Genomic DNA, 22,693 nt, shown 5'->3' on the forward strand with positions numbered 1-22,693 from the left:
ACAGTGTGCAACGTAGGTGTTTTTATACTTTAACAATTTACAAGAGGTTACCATTCCGCAATAAAGACCATTGCAATTACTCAAAGCAGGATAAAAAGTTGCAGTTTTCTGATAAAGGAATGAATAACAAAATATTGAGGCACCAAAGGCTGTTATACACAATTATTACAAGTAAGTAGAAGAGTAAAAACTTCAAATTAAAAGGCAGAATTCCATTGACCCGCTTTACCTTGTAGTGTTGTGACAGTAACATTGTTACAGGCAGACACTCTCCTTGATCAGCATGGAGACCAGTGATTGGCAGGAGAGATGATTGAAGGCTCCTTGCTGAGGCCCACTGTCTCCCCTACTTGGAGGGATCCCAAACAGGTCCGTTGAATCCGAAGTCCTTGTCAGCCTAGCCCATTTCCGATTGGCTGTGCACAGTGCAGTGAGCTCACACACTCTCCTCCAAGTCCAATAACAAGTGGTTGCTGGCAGCAGGGAACGCGTCCTGGGACCCACGCGAGTGCAACGGTGAAGACCTGCATCTATTGACTCATTGGAGATCTCACCATAATAAGAAAATCAACCCAAATTGAATTCCTGGGGAATTATTTTTAAGCCAGCAGCCAAGGTGTGACTCCCTTTGGAACATTAAAAGAAAAATGAGCAAATAAAACCACAAATCTAAAGCTCTAGGTTTTCTTTTTTAAGTAGGTAAGATTGACTGACAGACAGTTAGTGTTTTGCTGAAGCCATAAAATTCGACCACACAACAATGAAATATGTACTGTACATATAGCCTAAATATAGTTTGGAACAGTCTTTATGCTTCTTTGAGAGTGGGGAGGGTGTTTTGTTGGAATTTAGTATTTTAAGCTGTAGTATGGCATGAATGGATGGTGAGCTCGAGAGCTCAAGCTTTTAAGAGCCAGTCCAAATCCCTACAAGGCCTCCTTTTCCTCATCCTCTGCTCTCACAACCTCCTTTTCAGCCTTCTTACTCCCCTTTTATCAAATTTTGCCATGACATTCCAATCTGTGCCCAAGCACTCTGGTCATGCAAGGACTGGGACTAAACTCCTTTGTGTGTGTGCAAGTTCTGCTGCTGGCCAAGGATCTGGACTCCACGATGCTGATGTGAGAGTGAAATGTTCCACACAGTGAGGTTAGTAGAAGCAGCTAGGAGTGATGGACCTTTGCTCTTTTTCACTGTACACATACAGTACAGTATATTTATTTATTTTATATTTTCCATTATAAAAACTATAAATACCAAAAAATAAGCATTATTTACAAACTCCATGCTTTTCGGGTTAGATTGATCACTGCAAGAAAAACAACAGAGAAAGAAAGATATAGTGAGATGGGGTGACACTTTTTTGGCCTGAAAAATGTAGATATTTCACACACCACTCACATATTTATGTGAACCTACGAATATAAAAAAACAAAAAAATGCTTATGGTCAAGGCTGAGTAAAGCTGAAATCCACAGATGCTAACTCTGTGTGTGTGTGTGTGTGTGTGTGTACTGGGATTTAACAGGGATTATATTACCGAGATAATGCTTACCTTCTGCCAACAACTAGGCATTGGTAGTCCGTCTGGGCCCTAGTAAGGGGAGCGAAAAGGAAAATAAATTACTAGTTAGTGACAGAAAATGGTGACAGAAACAGACTTTCTTTTGCCCAAAACCGATATTCACAACTGTTTGTTTGATGTTGTACCTCTAAATCTGTGATTATGTGGTACAAGGTATTTGAAGGAGTGTACCTCATATCTCCAGCACAAACCCCAAGTATAAAAATAGTGCTGTTATTTCAAAACTGGGATTCCCAAATATATGATGATGTCTGTGATGGAATGTTTCATATGCAGTAGTTTTTAAGTCCTATATTGTGCAGAAATAGGCATAATATATATAACCCAGTGATGTAAGATCTTTGGTTGACAGACACAGGGCTTTCACTGGAGAGATGAAGCACACTACTTTACAGACAATAAAGGGAGAGTTTGGGATTTTGGCAATTAACCAGTTTATCTACCTCCCAAAAGTCAGATGAACTCGTGGATACAAATTTTAATATCTCTGCGTGCAGTTTAACTTTTTTGGGATGGGGGCGGCATTCGGAATTTTGGAAGAAAAGCGTGCCCAAAGTAAACTGCCTGCTACTCAGGCCCAGAAGCTAGGATATGCATATAATTGGTAGATGTGGATAGACAACACTCTAAAGTTTCTAAAACTGTTCAAATTATGTCTGTGAGTATAACAGAACTTATTTGGCAGGCAAAACCCCGAGGACAAACCATCCAGGAACTTTTTTTGTTGTTGAGGTGACAGTGTTTTCAATGGATTTCTATGTGGATCTAGATTTCTAAGGCACTTGCTTGCAGTTCCTATCGCTTCCACTGGATGTCAACAGTCTTTAGAAATTGGTTGATGTTTTTCTTTTGAGTAATGAATCAGTATGGCTGTTCAGAACGAGGGTGGTTGGGGCGCGCGATCTGAAAGCTCGCTCCACTTTGTTTTCGTCCGGTATTGAACACAGTTTATCCCGTCTTAAATTTTATCGATTATTTACGTTAAAAAATACCTAAGGTTGTATTAGGAAAGTTGTTTGAAATGATTGGACAAAGATTACAGGTTACTTATTAGATGTTTTGTAGTCATGTTGCGCGAGTTGGAACCGGTGTTTTTCTGAATCAAACGTGTCAAATAAATGGACATTTTGGAGATATAACGACGGAATTTATCAAACAAAAGGACCATTTATGATGTTTATGGGACATATTGGAGTGCCAACAGAAGAAGATCTTCAAAGGTAAGGCATGAATTATATTGTTATTTCTGAGTTTTGTGTCGTGCCTGGCGGGTTGAATTATGATTGTCATGTGTTTGTTTGATGGGGTGCTGTCCTCGGATAATAGCATGGTTTGCTTTCACCATAAAGCCTTTTTGAAATCTGACATGGTGGCTAGATTAACAAGAAGTTAAACTTTAATTTGGTGTGTTGCACTTGTGAATGTATGAAAGTTAAATATTTCAAATAATTTTTTGGGAATTTCGCGCTCTGCCATTTCACCGGATGTTGTCGAAACGTTCCGCTAGCGGAGCTCCTAGCCGTATTGGGCTTTACAATCATTTACAAAAAGACTTAAATCTATTTCAAATTACAAAAAATAAAATGACAGTAAGGATCTTTAAAAATAACTAGTGTTAATGCAATTGTTAACTAGTGTTAGCACAGTGACTGGAAGTCTATGGGAACAGCTAGCATACTAGCTGTTCCTGTAGACTTCCAGTCATTGAGCTACCACTAGTTAGCATTTCTTGCGAAACTAGCTCTAACTTCCTTCATACTGAAAGCAGAGACATAAAAATGGTATCCATGAGCTCACCTGACTCTAGGAAAGAATATAAAGAGCTTCATTGCCAAAATCCCGAACTATCCCTTTAACAGACATTATACTATTGAAGATTAAAGGTTCAACTTCAAACCATCCTTTTTCATTTTTTTCATTTTCTTTACTTCCAGAGCACAGTACATGAATCCATCTATTTATAAAAAATGTGGTGATACATTTATCATAGCGCTTATGTTTTATTTAATTGTAATTAAGTTATTGCATGTTTAATTGACTTGTCTTCAATCAAATTCTAATGGGAAAATGTAATGCCATGCTCAGGTTTGATCATGTTTTTAAACATTTCAATGAATTCTCACTCATGCAAGTTATACAAAGTAAAATGAATTTCATCATGTAATGATATGGTCCTCCTTTAGGTTTATATTTAGTTAATTTATTCAAAATGTATCCAAAGTTATGAATAATCAATATACCATTGTACAGGGTCTATAGTCCTAAACAAATGTGAAACTGTAAACATATAGCAAACATATCAACACTGTTGAAGTGTAATTTGTTCAGTGATGAGAATAATATGTTGACATACATTTAATCTAGCTTGATATACTAACTCATAAAGGACCCTTGGCACAAAAGCAATCATCAGTTCCATGCATTACATACCATTCATTAACGACATCTCAGAAATCACACAAGATAAGAACACTTATCTGGCATTGGAAATGTCTAGGGCAATAACTGATTTCACATCTTCCCTCCTTGGTCATGGTGTGCCCAATTGGTACAAATACAGAAGGGGGAGAGGGGGTTAAAGCGGAGTCAATCACCACCTTCCGGAGACACCTGAAACCCCACCTCTTTAAGGAATACCTGGGATAGGATTAAGTAATCCTTCTAACCCCCCCCCCCCCCCCAAAAAATATATATATATATATAGATGTACTATTGTAAAGTGGTTGTTCCACTGGATATCATAAGGTGAATGCACCAATTTGTAAGCCGCTCTGGATAAAAGCGTCAGCAAAATGACGTAAATGTAAATGTCCATACTGCCATTGCACGGAAACTCCTCAGTAAAGAAGAGAACTGATGGAACTAAGACTTTAGCTTGCCATGGTTCGAGTCCGTTTTGGAACTGGGGATGTTAAAGAAATGTGGAAGCGAAACAGTCCATTTAATTAAGGGTATTGTTTCTAGGAAAAAGTCCCTGCACACTTATTGAAAAAGTAGTTGGGAGGGGGATCCAGTTAGAAGGATACATCTCAAGGGAGAATACAAGAGATCAACTGCTTTACATTTATGTACAGTGGCATTCCATTGCAGATTTAAAGTAGGTCTGTATCTGGTATGTTTCTAAGAAGAGCTGCTTGCAGTTAGTTAGTCAGGAAGGAGTGTGCTTTTGTTGTGGTAGCCTTTATGTCACTACAAGAGACAATACATGTCTGAAAACCTGGAGGTAATTTAGAATGTGAGCTGGTGGTCATTTGTAGTGGGAGTTGGTGGATGAGTGGGTGGGTGAGTCTAATCATGCTGAAGCCATGCATTGGAGAGGTAGAAAAGGAATACTGTACCAATTGGCACGGGGCATCCAGCCCATCCAGACCAGGCTCTCCCTTTTCACCCTTAAAGCCCCAGAACCCCTGTTCGTAAAGATGACCGGGGAGTGTTACTTGGAAAGATGAGGACAGAGCACCCCATGCATCTGATCCTTTGCCCAGGTCTTAGCACTGGCCAATAGGACTATGATATTAAGCTTTTTCAGGAATTTTTCACAGCGGCTAGATGCAAAGCTAGCTAGGGGGGCTCCTCCTTTTTGGGGGTCCACTGTTTTACGTCGCTCATAGCTTGGAACATACCAATGGGCAGGGTGCATCTAATCCAGGGGCACCCTGTTCTCCTTTCTCCCCCTTAGGCCCTTTTTTGCCCTTCTTTCCCTTCTCCCCCTGTGGATACAATGGTTTGGTCAGGTCAATAATTTTTTCCGCTCACAGAAGAAGGGTTAATATTCTGAGTCCAATGAGAATGAACATTTGTGGTGCTTAATTTTTTTGCATTTGATTCACAATTTGGAAATCTCATATAGCTAATCAAATTAGAATATGGAACTAAACCTTTACTATAATGTCGCTGTTCATAACTCACTGTTTGCAAAATTTCACAAAACACATTGTTGGCTAAACTGCGTCTCATGTGAACTGTCATTCCCTGGGTATTAGGGTATAGCAAGGCCAATTTAAACATCATACAGATGTAGGATCTTAATCTGATCACACTGTTGCAGAAAAACTTTCCTGCAATTCAGGAAATTGAAAACTTTTTAAACTTTGAGGTTTAAAAAGGCTTCTGAAGTTTGTAATTTCCACTTTGAAATTTCAGACTTGATTTTCCCTTACAAAAAATGTGTAAACCCCTACAAAAATGGCCATTAAATATAATCCCCATAATAATTCACATTTCCTGTTGCTGCAGGATTATTTTCCTGCTGTGTAGCATAAGATCCTACATCTCCATAAAGGAGAGATCTCCATGAAGGTTATACTTTCGGTTGCACTTTATTCTACGTTACTGTTTCCACTGGTGTTTGCCTGGTATTTATATGTTAATAATTGGTACTTCCTGGTATTAATTTCAAAAAATTCTACACATCTACCTGGTTCCACACAACTACCTGGTTACAAAAGAGATTTGAAAAATCCCAAAGAAACCTAAATTACAGAAATATACATGTATTCCTTCCAAATAGATTAATCCACACAAGGACCACAGTTGCACAATGGTTCATAATGGTCAGAATCATCAGCTCAAAACATTAGCATGACACTGCAAATTAAGGGGAAGATATTAAAAGTGAAGCTATTGCTTATAGAGGAAGGGAAGACATACTGTAGTCAATTTTAAATAGGAGAAGTACTAGAATTAGGGATGGGAAGTGGGAAGTCCAGAACATTCCTCAGAATAGGAAGAGTGGGAATGAGCAGAGGAGAGAGCTGGTCACTTGGGACTTAAAAGGGCACATGGGAAGAGAAAGTGTATCAGGGAAAACACCTCCAGAGGCACAGAAGACACCCCATTTCCCCAACAAGCAAAAACTGTATCCCTTTTCACAGTCCACTAAAAAAGTGCAAAATCAGGTTTGAGGTCTGTTCAATTTCCACTGAGTCTATTTAGAAAGTTAATTGAATATCAATTTATTTCTCAGAATATTTGATCATTATTTTCAGTAAGAATTTTTTATTTTCAATTCATATAGTGAATTAAAGTTTCCAGAATTGATTTACAATTGAAAATGTCTCAACCATGAATCATGGAAATACCCATGTTGCCAGAAGCAAAGAGTTAGTGTGGCCTTGAGAGCTGCTGTGGGTAAACACAGACTTAGACTAGATTAAACCATAAGATAAGGTTTCATAATGCATTAGGTCTGAAGAAATGTTGAAAACAAAATCAGAATGAGATTTTTTTAAATACCATAGAGGAAGCTTAGTGAACATGGAAAATGCAAATTTAGTTATTCATATTTGCCAAATATGTGGTAGCATTATAGTGAAAAAATACAGGATGCATTGTTTGTAGTGTGTAGCCCAGGAATGAGCAACTCCACTCCTTGGGACCTGATTGATGTGACACCAATCAGGACTGGAGTTGCCCATCCCTGGTGTAGGCAAAAGAAGGGATACAGTTTCATTGGGAAGAATTGACAGTCATCATAACACTAAAGCTGTATACTGACTCAATGTTACAGGCCATTTAAAAGGGCCAGGTCAACAACAGGCCAAAGAACACATCATCGGATGTTAGAAGGGTTATGCTCCTGTTTGGAAACTGCAGAAAACCAATAGAAAGATGACAACTGCCTGTTGTCAATGGACAACCTTTCATTTCACGTTTAGTTTAACTTGTTATAGCTAGAAACTAGAATATGCATATAATTATTAGCTCTGGATAGAAAACACTCCAAAGTTTCTAAAACTGTTTGAATGGTGTCTGTGTATAACAGAACTCATTTGGCAGGCCGAAACCTGAGAAGATTCCAAACAGGAAGCACCCTCTCTGACCATTTCTTGGCCTTCTTGATCATCTCTATCCAAAACAGGGGATCTCTGCTGTAACGTGACATTTTCTAACGCTCCCATAGGCTCTCAGAAGGCGCCAGAAAGTTGAATGATGACTTTGCAGGCCATGGCTGAAAAACAGTAGCGCATTTGGTAAGTGGTCGATCAGAGAACAATGAGACTGGTGTGCGCGTGCACGAGACGACTCCATGTTTTCATTTTCAGTCTTTGAACGAAAACAACGACTCCCGGTCGGAATATTATCGCTTTTTACGATAAAAATTGCATAAAAATTGATTTTAAACAGCGTTTGACATGCTTCGAAGTACTGTAATGGAATATTTTGAATTTTTTTGTCACGAAACGCACCGGGCGCGTCACCCTTCGTTACCCTTCGGATAGTGTCTTGAATGCACAACAAAACGCCGCTATTTGGATATAACTATGGATTATTTGGAACCAAACCAACATTTGTTATTGAAGTAGAAGTCCTGAGAGTGCATTCTGACAAAGAACAGCAAAGGTAATCCAATTTTTCTTATAGTAAATCTGAGTTTGGTGAGTACCAAACTTGGTGGGTGTCAAAATAGCTAGCCCGTGATGGCGAGCTATCTACTCAGAATATTGCAAAATGTGCTTTCACCGAAAAGCTATTTTAAAATCGGACACGTGATTGCATAAAGGAGTTCTGTATCTATAATTCTTAAAATAATTGTTATGTTTTTTGTGAACGTTAATCATGAGTAATTTAGTAAATTCACCGGAAGTGTTCGGTGGGAATGCTAGTTCTGAAAGTCACATGCTAATGTTAAAAGCTGTTTTTTGATATAAATATGAACTTGATTGAACAAAACATGCATGTATTGTATAACATAATGTCCTAGGAGTGTCATCTGATGAAGATCATCAAAGGTTAGTGCTGCATTTAGCTGTGGTTTTGTTTTTGTGACATTATATGCTAGCTTGAAAAATGGGTGTCTGATTATTTCTGGCTGGGTACTCTCCTGACATAATCTAATGTTTTGCTTTCATTGTAAAGCCTTTTTGAAATCGGACAGTGTGGTTAGATTAACGAGAGTCTTGTCTTTAAAATGGTGTAAAATAGTCATATGTTTGAGGAATTGAAGTAATAGCATTTCTAAGGTATTTGAATAACACGCCACAGGATTCCACTGGCTGTTACGTAGGTGGGACGATTTCGTCCCGCCGGCCCTAGAGAGGTTAATTTAGTTCAGCTTCTTAGAAAGTAAACGTAAAGTGCCTTCGGAAAGTATTCAGAACACTTAACTTTTTCCACATTTTGTTAAAATCCTTAGCCATCTACACACAATACCTGTCACGGTTGTCGTTGGGAAAGGAGGACCAAAACGCAGCAGGGATGTGGATGCTCATCTTGATATTTATTTATAAAATAAAGTGAACACCAAAATAATAAACACGGAAAACCGCACGAACAACCAAACAGTCTTGTAAGGCTCACACACGCAAAACAAGAGACAATCCTCCCACAAACACTAAACCAAACACATACCCATATATAGGACTCTCAATCAGAGGCAACGAGAAAGCACCTGCCTCCAATTGAGAGTCCAACCCCCCATTAACCTAAACATAGAAATACAACTAACTAGACTAAACATAGAAATACATAAACAAGGAACAGTGCCCAAAAAACCCTGGAATACATAAATCAAATACCCTTCTACCAAAAACACCACCCCGAACCACATAAAACAAATACCCTCTGCCACGTCCTGACCAAACTACAATAACAAATAACCCTTATACTGGTCAGGACGTGACAATACCTCATAATGTCAAAGAAAAAACAGGTTTTTAGAAATTTTTGAAAATGTATTAATAAAAAAAAGCAGAAATAACTTATTTACATAAGTATTCAGACCCTTTGCTATGAGACTCGAAATTGAGCTCAGGTGCATCCTGTTTCCATTCATCATCCTTGAGATGATTTGCCACCTGTGGTAAATATAATTGATTGGACATGATTTGGAAAGGCACACACCTGTCTATATAAGTTGTCGTAGCGTTGACTATCATTAAATGTGAAGGCTGTATATTATCAAATCAATTCTCTATGTGTAATTGAATTATGCGATTAAACTAATCATGTAACTCTAATTAACTAGGAAGTCGGGGCACCACGTAAAATTTTGTTTGTTGACTTTCAATTTCCCGAATATAACTCTTCAGGTAATTTCATATCTTATCGATTACAGTCACTTATTCATGTATTATTACCTCATCAGTCATATTCTGAATGTCGCAAACCCTTGGATATCTGCACAAACCCTAACATAGATCATGAATCAGCTATTTACACATTTATTTACTAACTAACTTAATCAATCACAGAATTACTTAACCTCTCTGGGCTAGGTGGGACGCTTACCTACTCAACAGCCAGTGGAATCCCGTGGCGCGTTATTGAAATACCTTATAAAATGCTATTACTTCAATTTCTCAAACATATGACTATTTTACACCATTTTAAAGACAAGACTCTCGTTAATCTAACCACACTGTCCGATTTCAAAAAGGCTTTACAACGAAAGCAAAACATTAGATTATGTCAGCAGAGTACCCAGCCAGAAATAATCAGACACCCATTTTTCAAGCTAGCATATAATGTCACATAAATCCAAACCACATCTAAATGCAGCACTAACCTTTGATGATCTTCATCAGATGACAATCTTAGGACATTATGTTATACAATACATGCATGTTTGTTCAATCAAGTTCATATTTATATCAAAAACCAGCTTTTTACATTAGCATGTTACTAGCATGTGACTAGCATTCCCACCGAACACTTCCGGTGAATTTACTAAATTACTCACGATAAACGTTCACAAAAAACATAACAATTATTTTAAGAATTATAGATACAGAACTCCTCTATGCATTCGCTATGTCCGATTTTAAAATAGCTTTTCGGTGAAAGCACATTTTTCAATATTCTAAGTAGATAGCCCGGCATCACAGGGCTAGCTATTTACACACCCAGCAAGTTTAGCACTCACCAAAGTCAGATTTACTATAAGAAAAATGTTATTACCTTTGCTGTTCTTCGTCAGAATGCACTCCCAGGACTTCTACTTCAATAACAAAATGTTGGTTTGGTCCCAAATAATCCATAGTTATATCCAAATAGCGGCGTTTTGTTCATGCGTTCAAGACACTATCCGAAAGGGTAAATAAGGGTTACGAGCCTCTTCGGCTCCTCCGACCGGGTCAACAGGTGTGGCTGTCCACCTGTGATCTTCCCTGAAAGATGGACTCGCGTAAGCTCGCTCCATGCTACATACGACCATTCAGGATCCTGAGTCGCATCAACCTGGTCACCTATCGTCTCCAGCTTTCCAGGTCTATAAGGGTCTGTCCATCCTTCCATGTGTTCCGTCTCAAGCTGGTAAGGACCGGTCCCTTTTCTCTCCCCAAACCTGACCTTCCGCCCCCTCGACTTGTTCATGGTCACCTGGCCTACACTGTCTGGCATCTGTTGAAGGCTCGTCAGGTCTGAGGCACCCTGCAGTACCTTGTGGACTGGGAGGTCAAAGGCCCTGAGGATGCGGGCGTGGGTGCCTTCCCGGGACATCCTGGATCCGGGACTTGTTCGGACTTCAACCAACTATGTGGTGGTCACCCTGGCTCTGCGGCTGGAGCCGCTCCTAAAAGGGGGGGGCTACTGTCATGGTTCCACTTATCACCGGAGAGCGCAGAGACCATCCTAGAGACATTAACGACACACAGGTGTGTCCTATTTACTCATTATGATTTCCCTGTTAAAATACGTGTTTTTTTGTTGTCCTTTGCAGAAGCTTGAATTGTTTACCGTGTGCAATCGTTTCCTGAGTGAGTTTTCGAGACTTAGTGCTTTTTGTTTTTCAAGTGTACTGTGATCCTGCGGCTACCGTTTCTCAGCAAAGTATTATGTTTATCCTTAACCACTGATTCCTTGTCTGGTCTCTTCTCTGCACCTGGGTCCAACCTCACCACATCACAGGTGGGGGCAGCATCATGCTGTGGGGATGTTTTTCAGCGGCAGGGACTGGGAGACAGGATCGAGGCAAAGATGAATGGATCAAAGCACAGAGAGATCCTTGATGAAAACCTGCTCCAGAGCGCTCAGGACCTCAGACTGGGGCGAAGTTCACCTTCCAACAGGACAACGACCCTAAGCACACAGCCAAGAAAATGCAGGAGTTGCTTCAGGACAAGGCTATGAATGTCCTTGAGTGGCCCAGCCAGAGCCCGGACTTGAACCTGATCGAACATCTCTGGAGAGACCTAAAAATAGCTGTGCAGCAACGCTCCCCATCCAACCTGACAGAGCTTGAGAGGATCTTCAGAGAAGAATGGGAGAAATTCCCCAAATACAGGTGTGCCAAGCTTGTAGCATCATACCCAAGAAGACTCGAGGCTGTAGTAATTGCTGCCAAAGGTGCTTCAACAAAGTACTGAGTAAAGGGTCTGAATACTTATGTAAATTTGATTTTTCCGTTTTTTATTAGTAATACATTTGGAAAAATGTGTCATTATGGGGTATTGTGTATAAATTGATGAGGAAAAAACTATTTAACGGCTGTTACCTTACAAAATGTAGAAAAATTAAATGGGTCTGAAAACTTTCCGAAGGCACTGTAAGTGTTTACAAAAAAAGTAAAGAAAAATATATTTCAATCAAAGTTTTCGGAGGCATCAAAATGTGATTTGATTCAAATGGTTTTGATAAATGAGATGACAAATTATTCAATGGTGGATAACAAAAGTTGATGTGAGAGAATTGATAATGGAATTAAGAGTTAATTGGACTTCCATCTAATTTAACATATGTACAGTAGGTATGGCCCTCATAATGACTCATACAAATGCTCATACAAATTTCTACAGCACATTAATACTATGAAAGTATCCTGAGACCTATAATTTGTCATCAATAACCCAATGAATTTCACTCGCGCTATGTCAAATATCATACAATTGTATGTCCACTCCACTCAGTTAAAGTTACATAACATTTTCAATATGTATTCATTGGTGAATCCACTTTGTAGTTACAAGGCTTAGTTCCTTTCCCTCATTGTCCATTGACACCATTTCTTCTAACATTATGGGGGTGATATTCATTCCCTAAGGTAGCATATCTAGATCTACCTTTTCTCCTCTTTCCCCCAGGTCGCCTGTCTCTCCCCTTAAGCCTGGCAACCCCTGCAACATACAACTCTAGTTCAATACTGGTGCCCTGGGTAGTGCATCTGATAAGACCGGATCTAGGAACAGTATAGATAGAACATCCAAGGAGGTTCAGTTCCCTCTATGACAATGTTACATTCCCTAGAAAAGCAAGAGGATGAACAGAGAGGAGGAAATAGAGAGGGGGACAGTAAAAGAGATTCAGAGAGACCAAAAGGGGATACAGAGAGAGCATTATGGGGAAAACGTGTGTACTTTTGACAGCTTTATACATCCAGAATGTACTTTGATACAGTGCGTACTTTCATGGTGAAATGAAATTACTCTCCTCTTGAAGAAGAAATGAATAAAAAACAGTTTGGGATATAGGAATTACAGATATCACAATCTGACAGAACTGCCTCACTCACATCAAGGCCAGGTGGTCCAGCCTCTCCCTAAAAGTAAACACAGAATAAAGTATTTTCAGATACATGAAACTATAATTGAATTGTATTGAAACAATACCAAAATGTATTGTATTGAAGTAATGTCAAATTCTATTTCAAGTTAGTTCTTGTAAATGCCAAATTCTGTCACCAAATGAAAAATTCTTAAGTTAGTTATGAACTTGAGAGACTGATATTACGATTGTGTTTGCTATTTGGACTGTATTGGAGTGTTGGCTGGGGTTGTTGATTTTATCAGAGCACACTTACAGGAAGTCCATAAAGCCCCCTTGGCCCGGGTTCACCTGCAGCTCCTCTCTCACCCTGACACAAGCACAAATAGGCATCCCATTTTAATAACACATATCTACCAAAAGGCTATCAAAGTTATTGTGGTAGCTAATATTAGTGTGGTAGCTAACTCTGCAAATATCACTTACAATGTTCCCCTTTGGTCCGGCTGGACCAGAGGGACCCACATGCCCGTCCATACCCTGTAGAGAGGTGGAGACAAGGGTAAGAAATACCCTCAGGTAAGACCACACTTTGGTCAGGCTACATTCCCATATACTGTACCATAATGTCGATTATCGTCCACCCGAAATGTGAGCTCCAATTTCACATTTCAAATAATGGACATAGGGCATTGTATTTTGCAGCTTGACAAAATGCAATATTATATTGGATGATTCAAGTTGATAACACAGAGCAACTGCTTGTTCTCATGCAATGGACACGAAAAACAAATAATATATGAGTGAGTGTTAATGGCACACTCATCGACAGACAATCAAGAACCTTGAAATGCCTGCTGTCATTATACACTGAGTATACAAAACATTACGAACACCTGCTCTTTCCATGACATAGACTGACCAGGTGAATCCAGGTAAAAACCATGATCCCTTATTGATTTAACTTGTTAAATCCACTTCAAATCAGTGTAGATGAAATGGAGGACACAGGTTAAAGAATCATTTTAAGCTTTGAGACAATTGAGACATGGATTGTGTATGTGTACCATTCAGATGGTGAATGGGCAAGACAAAATATTTAACTTCATATGGATCAGTGAGATGCTAGTGTCCCATCTTGACAACTTCCAGTGAAATTGCAGAGCGCCAAATTCAAATTAAATTACTATAAATATTTAACTTTCATGAAATCACAAGTGCAATAAATACATCAAAATAAAGCTTAACTTGTTGTTAATCCAGCCGTGTCAGATTTCAAAAAGGCTTTACGGCGAAAGCAAACCATATGATTATCTGAGGACAGCGCTCAGCACACAAAACATTACAAACAGTTAGCAGTAGATTAGTCACGAAAGTCAGAAATAGCAATAAAATGTATCACTTACCTTTGATGATCTTTGTATGGTTGCACTCACAAGACTCCCAGTTACACAATAAATGTTTGTTTTGTTCGATAAAGTCCCTCTTTATATCCAAAAACATCCATTTTGTTGGCGCGTTTTGTTCAGTAATCCATGGCTCAAATGCGGTCACAACGGGAAGACAAAAATTCCAAATAGTATCCGTAAAGTTTTTAGAATCATGTCAAACGATGTTTATAATCAATCCTCAGGTTGTTTTTAGCCTAAATAATTGATAACATTTCAACCGGACAATAGCGTCGTCAATATAAAAGAAAAACAAGAAAGGCGCACTCGCGGTTACGTGCAGTAACCAGCTCTGGGGACATCCCAGGGTCCACTCACTCAATGTGGTCATTCTCCCTCATTTTTCTGAATAAAAGCCTGAAACAATGTCTAAAGACTGTTCACAACTAGTGGAAGCCCTTTAAATGGTGGATAGGCTTTCATTGGAAAAACAGCCATTTCAAAATAATGGATTTTCCTCAGGTTTCGCCTGCCATTTCATTTCTGTTATACTCACAGACATTATTTTAACAGTTTTGGAAACTTTAGAGTGTTTTCTATCCAAATCTACCAATTATATGCATATCCTAGCTTCTGGGCCTGAGTTGCAGGCAGTTTACTTTGGGCACGCTTTCATCCAAAATTCCGAATGCTGCCCCCTATCCTAAAAAAATATTTTTTTAAGTGCCTTTAAATGGGGGTATGGTAGTAGGTGCCAGGCGCACTGGTTTGTGTCAACAACTGCAACACTGCTGGGGTTTTTCACACTCAACAGTTTTCCGTTTGTATCAAGAATGGTCCACTACCCAAAGGACATCCAGCCAACCTGACACAACTGTGGAAAGCATTGGAGTCAACATGGGCTTGCATCCCTGTTGAAAGTTTTCGACACTTTGTAGTTATCGCTCTTGTTCCTGCAACTGGGGGCTTTGAACCTTTAAGACTGAAAGCCATTCTGAATATTGGTGTTGGCTTTAAAAGAGGGCAATTCCATTTTCAATATTGAATTAAAGCAGTATACATAACCTTTTCTTGTCTATAAAGATAGCGGAACAGAATATGCATTCAGTGGATGGAGGCTTTCAACAATAGGTTCCAGGATACAGTACATGTGGAGGTGAAGCTGGGTCACATGAAACTCACCTGGCTCCCTGTGCCGTTATGGAGGTATGAGTGACATGAACAAGGCGGGATTAGTACAAGAGATGAACACAGTGAAAAGGACACTTATTGTTGAAAGTCATTATTGGGACATTGGGGAAATACAACAAAACGTCACAGGGAGGTTGAACTGTTGTCGGCACAAGCAGGCGAATGAGAGAGAGAAAGACGAACACAGGAGGAGACAGACAGACAAACTGACATAGACACAAAAGAGACATATAAATATATGCTGTGCAGGAATGCATACAAAGAGCAGGAAGTAGATCAGGGGCTGAAAGGACAAGGTTGGGGTGGTGAGATGACTTCACAGGATGGAGGACTGTGTTGTACTTACGGGGAGGCCCAGGGGTCCTCTGTCCCCCTTGTGCCCTGACCCCCCGCGCACTCCCTTCAGACCATGATTCCCAGCCTCCCCCTAAATGCAAGAAGAGTGGCAAAGCTTAGGAGCAGGGGATGGGCAATTCATTGATGGACAGAATTCAGTAGACACATACAGTGCATTCAGAAAGTATTCAGACCCCTTGACTTTTTCAACATATTGTTAGGTTACAGCCTTATTCTAAAATTGTTTAAATTGTTTCCCCCCCATCGATCGACACACAATACCCCATAATGACAAATCAAAACCAGGATTTTAGAAATTTTTGCAAATGTATAAAAAAATAAAATGGAAATATCACATTTACATAAGTATTCAGACCCTTTAGTCAGTACTTTTTTGAAGCAGCGATTACATCCTCGAGTCTTCGTGGGTATGGCGCTACAAGCTTGGCACACCTGTATTTGGGGAGTTCCTCCCATTCTTCTCTGCAGATCCTCTTAAGCTCTGTCAGGTTGGATGTTCAATCGGGTTCAAGTCCGGGCTCTGGCTGGGCCACTCTGGCTGGGCCACTCTGGCTGGGCCACTCTGGCTGGGCCACTCTGGCTGGGCCACTCTGGCTGGGCCACTCTGGCTGGGCCACTCTGGCTGGGCCACTCAAGCCACTGCTGTATGTTCTTGGCTGTGTGCTTACGGTCGTTGTCCTGTTGGAGGGTGAACCTTCGCACCAGTCTGAGGTCCTGAGCATTCTGGAGCAGGTTTTCATCAAGGATCTGCCTGTACTTTGCTCTGTTCATCTTTCCCACGATCATGACTAGTTTCCCATTCCCTGTCGCTGAAAAACATCCCCACACAATCTTGTTTCTCCTTTAGGTGCCTTTTGGCAAACTCCAAGCGGGCTGTCATGTGCCTTTTACTGAGGAGTGGCTTCTGTCTGGCCTCTCCACCACAAAGGTCTGATTGGAGATGGTTGTCCTTCTGGAAGGTTCTCCCATCTCCACAGAGGAACTCTGGAGCTCTGTCAGAGTGACTATTGTGTTCTTGGTCACCTCCCTGATCAAGGCCCTTCTCCCCCGATTGCTCATTTTGGCAGGGCGGCCAGCTCTTGGAAGAGTCTTGGTGGCTCCAAACTTCTTCCATTTAAGAATTATGGAGGCCACTGTGTTCTTGGGGAATTTCAATGGTGCAGAAATGTTTTGGTACCCTTCCCCAGATCTGTGCCTCGACACAATCCTGTCTTGGAGCTCTATGGACAGTTCCTTTGACCTTTTGCTTTGACATGCACTGTCAACTGTTGGACCTTATATAGACAGGTGTATTTCTTTCCAAATCATGTCCAATCAATTGAATTTACCACAAGTGGACCCCAATCAAGTTTTAAAAACATCTCAAGGATGAACAATGGAAACAGGATGCACCTGAGCTCAATTTCGAATCTCATAACAAGGGGTCTGAATACTTATGTAAATAAAATTCTAAAAACCTGTTTTCACTTTGTCATTATGAGGTATTATGTGAAGATTGATGAGGAACATAATTCATTTCATACATTTTAGAATAAGGCTGTAACATAACATTTGGAAAAAGTCAAGGGGTCTGAATACTTTCCGAATGCACTGTAATAACTGCAGAGCTCTCCACACCTTGATGCTCTGGTGCCTCTAAGGCAGTTTGATTTGTTAATTGAGGACCACATTGTTGAGGAATGTGTTTGCTTCTTAAATTGATTGTAGCATGTTATGCTTTTATTACGTTGTATGTTTAAATGTTGTAAATTGTATAAATAGTTTTCATGCAGGGCTCCCTAGAAAGAGTCCTTGGTCTCTATGGGGTGCCCTGATAAAATAAAGGTAAAAAAAAAATTAAACTAATGTCCCAAATATAATTTTCTCCAGACAATATTTTCTGATTGGAGTGGAAAGCTTTGGGCTTGGGCCAAGTTTAAATATGCAAAAATGCCTAATTCCTGCCCACCCCCCTCAAACCAGTGGCTGATCTTATACAACTGAATTACTGAAATCAATATGGTGGGAACTTTGTATTCACCCAACAAACAGCCCAAATTTCTGGGCAGAACATTGGAATTGGCAGCATGGTATACTGTACATATCAGTACCTAACAAGGAAAGGTAAAATAAGGTGTTAATAAATCTTCTTTGGGATCAGTGTCTCTTCCACGGGAACAGAAATGCAATGGTTCATTGGATCAGTCTAAAAGTTTGCACATGCACTGATTCCATCTAGTGGCCAAAATCTAAATTGCACCTGGGCTGGAATAATACATTATGGCCTGTCTCTTGCATTTCAAAGATGATGGTACAAAAAAAACTTTTAACATTTGAATGTGGGGCATGCATGTGTTATTAATAAAAGCAAAAGCAAGCTGTCTTTTCAATTGTCTTGTTTGGATTTACCTTTGGTCCAGGGAATCCATGGGGTCCCTGAAAAATAGAATCAAGAAAACACGTTTTGATTCATTGTATCAGTTAATTTGACCTGATTATGTTTTTACAAAGCTGCAACATGGAATGAATGTAATTTCTTACTAAATTTCAGTTTCAGGAATATTCATTAGGAGCAAGCTATAAGCATTCACTTTAGAAGGAGGTACGGTTATGAAACTCAACACATGGATCTATGATACACTTTTAATGTACCTCTGTTGTTTTATCTAAGTAGGTTTATGTAGGCTAACATTGTGGAATAACACTGGGAAGATACTAGACATACTGTACATTGCTGAGTGAACATGCAGATAATGGGAAAATGGTATTTCCATAAGGAAAAGTGGATTGCTGACTCATTTAGTATTTCAGGTGTAAAAAGCCCTTAACACTCCAGATTTGACCATAAATAAAACCTGCTTGGCTTTTGACAGTTTTTATCTGGTTGCTTATTATTAAAGAGGAGCTGAACCCAAAAAACAACTTCTCTGATTGAAACGGTCGATGTGGCATCAATATTAGTCAGGAACATCTATTCTAGTGCCAACAGGATACATTTGTAATAAAATCAGTATTTTTCAAAACTGAGATTTGCCAGTGTCCTTGTACATTTGAGGATAGGGTTTCGATTTCAGTCATGTCCACAATTATGCCCACTAACATGGAACAGCTGACAGCACCCATATGAATGATCAGAGTATGCAATACGGGTGAACGGAAAAACAGCTGTGCGCTAACCAATCGTAGCAACAGCATCAACCTACAGTAATTTATTTACAGATTGCAGAACTACATTAGCACGCAGCACCCCTGACTTCTTTACACGAGACAACAATGCATACAAGACATTGTCGCCAATGTTATGTTGAAAGAACGGGACCTGTTCTTTATAAACAGCTTATGTTTTTCCAACTCAAACATCCTCACATTCATGAGATAATGTTAGCATCACAAACACAATGTATTCCTTTAGCCAGTCATGGCTGTTTTGGGATATATCGCAACTACAGTGAGTGAAGAGGAACAAACAATGATAACTTCCAGAATACGATATAGCAAACGAAATAGCAAACACCCATATCAAACCACGCGCTCAAGACGAAATTCGCATTTCAGATTTTTTTTTCTTAATGAGGAGAAGTGTTTTTTATTCCAGAGCTAGGCTTAAACAGTTAGTTTGACAATCAGAACTAATTACTTTTTTGTCAACTGCCTATGATAAAAAAAAACATGCAATCAATAAATTCAACTACTTGACTTGTGTCTGTGTCCCAGGGTGATAAGTACTAAGATTTCTCTGCATCATTTGGTAGATAAAAACATTATCATCAGTAGATGCAGAAGTCGTTTCATTTAGTTGTCCACCACTGGGGCCATACTGTAGTTTATCCTATATCAGATTTGTAACCCAGTGTATTTTGAATGAATGCCTCTGAGTAATGAGAGTGTGTCAGCTGTTATGGGTGTCCAGGTTATCTACGGGAATCATCCAGACAGTAGGGAGGCATGATACATCAGTATATAGTTGTCTGAAAAGGGTGGGGACAATCTTGTCCCTTTGAACTATGATACATATCGCAAACACCAGTGGTTAATGCGTCTGACCAAGGCTTGGGCATGTCCTTCGTCGACAATTTTGACTGCTTCTGGAATAGGCCTGGCTACTTTGTGGAAGACAGAATGTATGATTTTAAATGCAGAAAATGTTAAACATTTTTACATCTTAATATTCATAGTTTATTATCTAAAATGGATCATGTCAAGATCTGGGCCTTTCAGGCAGACCCTGATATTTTTATTTTATCTGAGACCTGGTTAACTGATAAAACCCTGGACTCTGATGTTGCTATGGATGGTTATAATGTGTTTAGGGCTGATAGGAAAGGCAAAGGTGGTGGTGTTGCTATTTACACAAAGAATCGTATTTCTGTGTCTCTGTTAAAGGGTACTTCAAATCAAAATCAAATCAAATGTATTTATATAGCCCTTCGTACATCAGCTGAAATCTCAAAGTGCTGTACAGAAACCCAGCCTAAAACCCCAAACAGCAAGCAATGCATGTGAAAGAAGCACGGTGGCTGGGAAAAACTCCCTAGGAAAAACTCCTGAGAAAGGCCAAAAACCTAGGAAGAAACCTAGAGAGGAACCAGGCTATGAGGGGTGGCCAGTCCTCTTCTGGCTGTGCCGGGTGGATATTATAACAGAACATGGTCAAGATGTTAAAATGTTCGTAAATGACAAGCATGGTCAAATAATAATAATCATAGTAATTGTCGAGGGTGCAACAAGCACGTCCGGTGAACAGGTCAGGGTTCCGTAGCCGCAGGCAGAACAGTTGAAACTGGAGCAGCAGCATGGCCAGGTGGACTGGGGACAGCAAGGAGTCATCATGCCAGGTAGTCCTGAGGCATGGTCCTAGGGCTCAGGTCCTCCGAGAGAAAGAAAGAAAGAGAGAATTAGAGAGAGCATATTTACATTCACACAGGACACCGGATAAGACAAGAGAATACTCCAGATGTAACAGACTGACCCTAGCCCCCCGACACATAAACTACTGCAGCATAAATACTGGAGGCTGAGACAGGAGGGATCAGAAGACACTGTGGCCCCATCCGATGATACCCCTGGACAGGGCCAAACAGGCAGGATATAACCCCACCCACTTTGCCAAAGCTCAGCCCCCACACCACTAGAGGGATATCTACAACCACCAACTTACCGTCCGAAGACAAGGCCGAGTATAGCCCACAAAGATCTCCGCCACGGCACAACCCAAGGGGGGGGGCGCCAACCCAGACAGGAAGACCACGTCAGTGGCTCAACCTACTCAAGTGACGCACCCCTCCCATGGACGGCATGGAAGAACACCAGTAAGTCAGTGACTCAGCCCCTGTAAAAGGGTTAGAGGCAGAGAATCCCAGTGGGAAGAGGGGAACCGACAAGGCAGAGACAGCAAGGGCGGTTCGTTGCTCCAGCCTTTCCGTTCACCTTCACACTCCTGGGCCAGACTATACTTGATCATAGGACCTACTGAAGAGATAAGTCTTCAGTAAAGACTTAAAGGTTGAGACTGAGTCTGCGTCTCTCACATGGGTAGTCAGACCATTCCATAAAAATGGAGCTCTACAGGAGAAAGCCCTACCTCCAGCCGTTTGCTTAGAAATTCTAGGGACAATTAGGAGGCCTGCGTCTTGTGACCGTAGCGTACGTGTAGGTATGTACGGCAGGACCAAATCGGAAAGATAGGTAGGAGCAAGCCCATGTAATGCTTTGTAGGTTAGCAGTAAAACCTTGAAATCAGCCCTTGCCTTAACAGGAAGCCAGTGTAGGGAGGCTAGCACTGGAGTAATATGATCAAATTTTTTGGTTCTAGTCAGGATTCTAGCAGCCGTATTTAGCACTAACTGAAGTTTGTTTAGTGCTTTATCCGGGTAGCCGGAAAGTAGAGCATTGCAGTAGTCGAGCCTAGAAGTAACAAAAGCATGGATTAATTTTTCTGCGTCATTTTTGGACAGAAAGTTTCTGATTTTTGCAATGTTACGTAGATGGAAAAAAGCTGTCCTTGAAGCAGTCTTGATATGTTCTTCAAAAGAGAGATCAGGGTCCAGAGTAACGCCGAGGTCCTTCACAGTTTTATTTGAGACGACTGTACAACCATCCAGATTAATTGTCAGATTCAGCAGAAGATCTCTTTGTTTCTTGGGACCTAGGACAAGCATCTCTGTTTTGTCCGAGTTTAAAAGTAGAAAATTTGCAGCCATCCACTTCCTTATGTCTGAAACACAGGCTTCTAGCGAGGGCAATTTTGGGGCTTCACCATGTTTCATTGAAATGTACAGCTGTGTGTCGTCCGCATAGCAGTGAAATTTAACATTATGTTTTCGAATGACATCCCCAAGAGGTAAAATATATAGTGAAAACAATAGTGGTCCTAGAACGGAACCTTGAGGAACACCGAAATTTACAATTGATTTGTCAGAGGACGAACCATTCACAGAGACAAACTGATATCTTTCCGACAGATAAGATCTAAACCAGGCCAGAACTTGTCCATGTAGACCAATTTGGGTTTCCAGTCTCTCCAAAAGAATGTGGTGATCGATGGTATCAAAAGCGGCACTAAGATCTAGGAGCATGAGGACAGATGCAGAGCCTCGGTCTGACCTCATTAAAAGGTCATTTACCACCTTCACAAGTGCAGTCTCAGTGCTATGATGGGGTCTAAAACCAGACTGAAGCGTTTCGTATACATTGTTTGTCTTCAGGAAGGCAGTGAGTTGCTGCGCAACAACTTTTTCTAAAATTTTTGAGAGGAATGGAAGATTCGATATAGGCC

General features: G+C 40.3%; 1 protein-coding gene and 1 long non-coding RNA gene across 2 annotated transcripts; both read right to left on the minus strand.

Moving 5' to 3' along the window:
- Nucleotides 1-678: 678 nt before the first annotated feature.
- On the minus strand, nucleotides 679-1,838 carry LOC115198630 (uncharacterized). Its single transcript, XR_003879266.1, has 2 exons — nucleotides 1,556-1,838; nucleotides 679-1,309 (listed from the first exon to the last, which is right to left on the minus strand). It is a non-coding gene; the product is annotated as an uncharacterized LOC115198630 (long non-coding RNA).
- A 1,490-nt stretch (nucleotides 1,839-3,328) lies between these two features.
- On the minus strand, nucleotides 3,329-13,596 carry LOC115197941 (collagen alpha-1(XXV) chain-like). Its single transcript, XM_029759613.1, has 6 exons — nucleotides 13,490-13,596; nucleotides 13,320-13,373; nucleotides 13,032-13,058; nucleotides 5,209-5,295; nucleotides 4,924-4,992; nucleotides 3,329-3,343 (listed from the first exon to the last, which is right to left on the minus strand). The coding sequence occupies exons 1-6, from the start codon at nucleotides 13,538-13,540 to the stop codon at nucleotides 3,329-3,331; spliced, it is 303 nt and encodes a 100-aa protein (XP_029615473.1). The 5' UTR covers nucleotides 13,541-13,596.
- Between the last annotated feature and the right edge of the window lie 9,097 nt (nucleotides 13,597-22,693).

The sequence above is a fragment of the Salmo trutta genome, chromosome 8 (assembly GCF_901001165.1).
Source record: "Salmo trutta chromosome 8, fSalTru1.1, whole genome shotgun sequence".
Classification (NCBI taxonomy): domain Eukaryota; kingdom Metazoa; phylum Chordata; class Actinopteri; order Salmoniformes; family Salmonidae; genus Salmo; species Salmo trutta.